Source organism: Prionailurus viverrinus, chromosome B4 (genome assembly GCF_022837055.1).
Source record: "Prionailurus viverrinus isolate Anna chromosome B4, UM_Priviv_1.0, whole genome shotgun sequence".
In the NCBI taxonomy this organism is placed as follows: Eukaryota; Metazoa; Chordata; class Mammalia; order Carnivora; family Felidae; genus Prionailurus; species Prionailurus viverrinus.
The window spans coordinates 78,765,290-78,771,289 of NC_062567.1; the positions used below are offsets into that span (position 1 = coordinate 78,765,290).

Here is a 6,000-nt window from a genome sequence, read left to right on the forward strand (position 1 = left end):
GAAGTTGGATGTCAGTAGCAACGTGTTTATGAGGATATTAAGATAGTAGGTATCTCTATAGTCTTTCCTCTTTAATTCTCCTTTTTCCCTCCTCCTCTCCTCCTGCTCCTTCTTTTTCATAAAAGTCAGCTGTGAGAAACCACACAATAGTGACAGCCTTTATTCTTCTTGGACTGACCAATGATCCACAATTACAGGTGGTCATGTTTCTTTTCTGTCTGTTTTAAATCTACATTTGAGTGTCAGGGAATCTAATAATCACCCTCACCCTACTGGACTTTCATCCAAAGACACCCATGTATTTCTTCCTCCAAAACTTCTCATTTTTAGAAATCTCATGCACAACTACCTGCATCCCCAAATTTCTTGTCAGTATGACAGCAACTGATAATGAAGTAGGGAAGCTGAAGGGTATCCATGTTAGAAAGGCTCCATCTCTCCTGGTTTTCTGCTAGGCCCCATTTACTCATGTTTCATATTTTGCTTCTGAATAAGCCAACGAAGCTATGTTCCCATTTCAAGAAGGGAGCAAGAAAGTTAATCATTATCTGAGTTTTGTCCTAGGCCCAAACACCTGTTAACACCTAACAAGAGCCAAATTCAAACATGTTCCAGGACATTAGCTTCAAACAAACCTCAGTTGACACTGGCATCAATACCCCTAACTTTGGTAATTTATGGAATAACATTTATTGTTCACCTGGCATTTGCTTTTCTCTGGATTCCTGAATGAACACATACTCTAGACCTTCTTCTAATATAAACCCCTAGCCCCCCCCCCAAAAAAAAATAACAAACTGACTCATTCTCCTTTCCTTTCCAAGTCTCCCAGATACTCCATCTGCTATTCTTTGTGTGTCATTCACGCTATCCAATAAACTCTGTTGCTACTTTCCCTGGCTTGCATTTGATTTCTACCCTGAGTGAAGCCAAGGACCCTCTTGGCTGGTCCTGTAGGACCCTCCTCTGGAGTCTGTCTGCATCGGTATGATCATTTCTTACAACAGTTGTGCAGAACAGCTATTTTATACTCGCTTGGGTTCAATACAACTTTTTCTCCTGTTTCCTTAGGCAAATGTTTGCCTTTGGACTAGTACTTCATGTACTCTGGGAAGACTTCCTTAAAGATTTCTGTAGTTAAACTATTTCAATAATGTGACCCTTATTAGTGAATGAAAGGATTCAGATAAGGTTACTCTTTTAATGATCTAAACAATAACCTTGTTTTCTGAGGGGTTGAAATTCCTAATTATAAAGCTTTCTGAAGAAATGGAAAATAGAATGATAAGAGTAGATCATTGGAAAAATATTTTTAATAGTCTTAGGAGATTCTTAGAATCATTACATGAAAGTAATAGTAATCATACTTTTAGTAGTAAATAAAAAAATAGTTTGCAAATGTGTAAGTCAAATGAGAATTTCCTGTTGCCTGTGAATTGCTAGTAAAGGACCAAAACCAAAGTTTTCTTGTATATCAGATTCTAAAAACAGCCACCAACAATTAGGGTCAGATGCATTTACACAAGGTTTATAAACAGATGGAAGTATTAGCCTAATTACCATGAAACAAAAGGAATGAGATAGATGAAAGATATGGTTCTATCACCTCCCTAAATCAACAGTAAGGGACGGAACACCTACACAAAGGAAATGTATCCTTCCTGGCTGGAAGTTTGCTGAATTTTTTAATATTAACAGATACACTATTGTTGCCAAAGGGAAAGAATCTGTGCATTATTTCCTCAGGTCAGAATTCACTAACAGTTTTGCTAGGTAGAAAAGAAACTGAAATTGACAGAAATATTTTGGCAAATAAACCTTATATCAGGTAACAACACTCTGTTATTATCAAACACACTGAATTTATTTCATAACAATTTTAGAAAACAGATGGATAACATAGCATATATTGGTTGTATTCCAGACATAGGGATGGTAGGGACAGGAATGATAACCTTAAATTATATTTATAAGACTACCAAAGTGATTCTTACACAAAACCTTTCAAAATTACTGATATACCAGGTTTAAGTCCAAAATATAATTTTAGCATACAGGTCCCTCTAACTTCTCTAGACTTGTTACCTCTATCTTTATAACAGTATATTAAGCACTTGTTGGACCACATTCTTGAATTGTTCAAAATAAGCAATATCTTTTACTGAGTGCTAAATAGTTCTAATAGCATATATTTAATGAACTATGAGCTGTGGATTAAATTTCTCCTATTTTATATATGGAAATTATTAGGCACAAAATTTTTATGTATTCTTTGCAGTATTCTACATTGTGTATGTAAGGAAACATTTACTGAACCCAGGCTGAATATCTCACAAATCCTGTTTGAAATATTTGATATACCAATTTTCCAAATGCATGTAGTTATCTAATACCTCCATATTATCTGCATATATTTGTTATCTGCATATATTTGTACCTCATTCATCTTTCTCTATGTGTATTTTTAGTCTCAACATAATTATTACTTTCTCCTAAAAGGCCTCCCAGATCTCCAAAATTACTTAGAAGCCATACGATATGCCGTAAAGTATTTTAATATTCCTTTATTACAACACTAATTATACACTCTGTAGCAATATTGGAGTTTTGTGTTTGTCTCTGTTAAGCAATGCAAGCTTCTTAAAGGTAAGGACTGAGCCCCTTGCAATGCCTGAAATAAGGGAGATACACAATATGTATTTAACTACCAAATGACATATAACAAGTTATACTTATAAAAGACATACTTTATTTAAAGTATGGTTTCTAGAGGCTAATATATAACAAATAAATGTTACTTAAAGCTTGTATTACAGACTTGAGGGAATAAGTTATTGTAGCAGGGTGCTTTCATTAGGAAGAATAAAATGTATTGGTGGCACTGAGCTGCAAGATTCTTCAAGAGACTGTCCTATATGAGTGGTGCCTGGGTGTCTCAGTTGGTTATGTGTCAAATTCTTGATTTCTGCTCAGGTCATTAATCTCATGATTTGTGAGTTCAAGCCCTGTGAGGGCTCTGCACTAACAGTGCAGAGCCTTCTTGGGATTTTTCTCTCTCCCTCTCTGCCCTTCCCCTTCTTGCTCTCTCTCTCTCTCAAAAAATAAGTAAACTTAAAAAAAAATTAAAGGCGAAACAAAGAGAATGTCCTATATAAGTAATGAGGTAGAAAAACATGTCACAAGAAGTGAAACATTTTTTTTGTTTTTATAAGATTATGATTTGTAGCATTTATTACAATTGTTTTTATGAAAAGCACATCTTTTGTAACGTATCCCAGAAGACTTCTTTTACCTGCTGGTTCCTTAGGGTATAAATGAAGGGATTTAGTAAAGGGGCAACTGAGGTATACAGCAAAACTACACCTTTGGATAAAGTCACTCTTTCTTTAGCAGATGGTTTAATATACATAAAGATGCAACTCCCATAAGTCATGGAGACAACAATCATATGGGAAGTATAGGTGGAAAAAGCTTTGGTCCTTTGCTGTGCTGAAGGGAATTTAATAATGGTCTTAATAATGTAAGTGTAAGACAGAATCACCAACACCAATGTGATCATAAGTGTCACGACAGCGAAGAAAAAAAGACACCAATTCTAGGACATGTGTATCTGTGCAGAATATCTGCAGGATAGGAGGAGTTTCACACATAAAGTGATCAATTATTTTGGAAGCACAAAAATCCAGCTTGAGTCCCATGACCAATGATGGAAAGATGATTAGGAATCCAGTTACCCATGAGGAAAGTACAAGTTGATAGCACACTTTGCTGTTCATAATGATTGGGTAATGCAAGGGTTTATAGATGGCAACATAGTGGTCGTAGGACATAGCAGCCAAGGTAAAACTCCATAACTCCCAGTAAAAGAATAAAAAATAATTGAGCTGCACAGTTGTTATATGAGATGGTTTCTTCTCTAGCCACAATGGTTATCAAGTATCTGGGAATACATACTGTTGTGAATATGATTTCCAAAAATGAGAAATTATGGAGAAAAAAATACATTGGTGGCTTGAGGCGAGGATCTAGCAGAGTAAGGAGGATAATGATTAAGTTCCCCAACAAGCTCAATATGTAATTAAGAAATAGAAACATGAAAACCACAATTTGCAATTGTGGGTCATCTGTCAATCCTTGGAGAATGAAATCTATTTCCATCGATTGGTTTTTCATTTCTCTTTTATGAGACTTATCAAATGTTCATAAGAAGACAAATCAACCTATATATAAATCTATATATATATAAATCTATATATAAATACATAAAACATAAAGATATATAAATTAGCCTAAGTGTATATAAATTAACTTAAATATATATAAGTGAACATAAATAAACTAAATATATATACTAAATCTATAGTTTAACTAAATATATATAAATTAACTAAATATTTATGTTTACCCAAAGCAGAAAAAAGTATATATTCTTTACGAATTTGCAAACGATTTCTCCAGTCTGAAATTGGAGATGCCACATAATTACATGCTACAGTCAATTCTAAATTCTTTCCCATCCATTAGTTCTCCTTATTATATTTCTCACAATTTTTCTCTGGAACTTGGATATTTTCTTTGGTTAATACACATTTTTACCCATTCCCCCTGAGTGGACTCAACTCTGCATGCATAATTTAAATAAAAGAATATGAATTATTTTAAATGTATTTTTCTATCATTTTTATTCCACCTGTACAAATGCACTAGGCTGTTTTGTGTGTTAGAATGTGTATCATGGTGATTTTCAAAGCAAGGATTTAGAATTATATTACAATTCCTGTGGTAGCCAATGACCAGGTAGCACTGATTTACATTAATTAAAGTGAAATTTTTGTGCACTGAAAGTATATAATAATTATTATAAATTTTCTTGACTGGATCTGCTATATTAAAATGTACAGTTGTTTTTTCAGTATATATAATAAAGAAAACAATGCAGCACATGACAAAGACAGACAACATTTTAATAAAAAATATTGTGTCTTTTTTTCAATTTTTTTGAAGTGTATTCCTACACGTGTCTACATAATCTGGGTTGCTGTTTCTTTGTTTTACTTTCTCAATATTCTTTGTAAAATTGTTGAATAATCCAGAAAATATTATAGGGAAGTAAAATGTGCCACCTCAAAATTGTCTCTTTGGCTCGATGATTGATTTAAGCAGATTATTTTTAAGAAATGGAAGACTCACAATGTTTTTCTTTTTACCTCCTCTTCAAATGCCTAAAAGAATTTAGACAGAAGACCTGCTCCAAAAAGGGAACTATCACCATAGATAACTACAGTGTAATATGAGTTAGATGTGGTAGAGAGGGAGGAAGTTAGTCTCATTGTTTCTGTATGGCCCAGCAAACATTTGTTTACCAAATACTTACCCTTTTTCATTTTCCTTTGAATTGTCTTCCTTCTCTTCAAAGTCCCAGCCCCTGGTATACCCTTCTTCTTAGCTCAGAATGGCATGTAAGCCTCAATTGCCTGACTGCTGATAATTCTCATATCCTTATGGAGCCACCCATAAATATGTAATTAATTTGATTTTCTCCTGTTAATCTGTCACATGTCAATTTCATTCTTAAATAAGCCAAAAGAATCTTGACTAGTAGAGTAAAATCCCCCTTTCCAACATGATATTACTACCTGTCCTTTCTATGTATAGCAATTCTACTTATTTCCATGTTATATTATCCCCTTTTATATTAAACATGCCAGTATATTTCATTATATGTATTACTTGCAGACCTTTAAAAGAAATGGTTTACTAAAGCATTTTTTACTAAAGCATGTTATTTTTATTCTTTTTTATTTGTCTTATTAATACTGCTATTTGTTTATTAATTTTTCTTGTTTGGGGAAAAAATAAAACTAAGATGTTCCATGATTAATGTGATTTTCTAAAGCAGATATTAGGGAATAGCTTCAATATTTTTAACAGTAATTAAAGACTTGTAGTCTTTAGCTACTAAGTGATCACAAACTTTTATTGTAAAAAAATATATTTATC

At 33.3% G+C, this 6,000-nt stretch overlaps 1 protein-coding gene across 1 annotated transcript; it reads right to left on the reverse strand.

Moving 5' to 3' along the window:
- Positions 1 to 3,244: 3,244 nt before the first annotated feature.
- Positions 3,245 to 4,173, reverse strand: LOC125170728 (olfactory receptor 6C6-like). The gene is given in 3 exon segments (XM_047867429.1): positions 3,245 to 3,574; positions 3,576 to 3,840; positions 3,842 to 4,173. Coding segments are annotated over 3 exon segments (927 nt in total).
- Between the last annotated feature and the right edge of the window lie 1,827 nt (positions 4,174 to 6,000).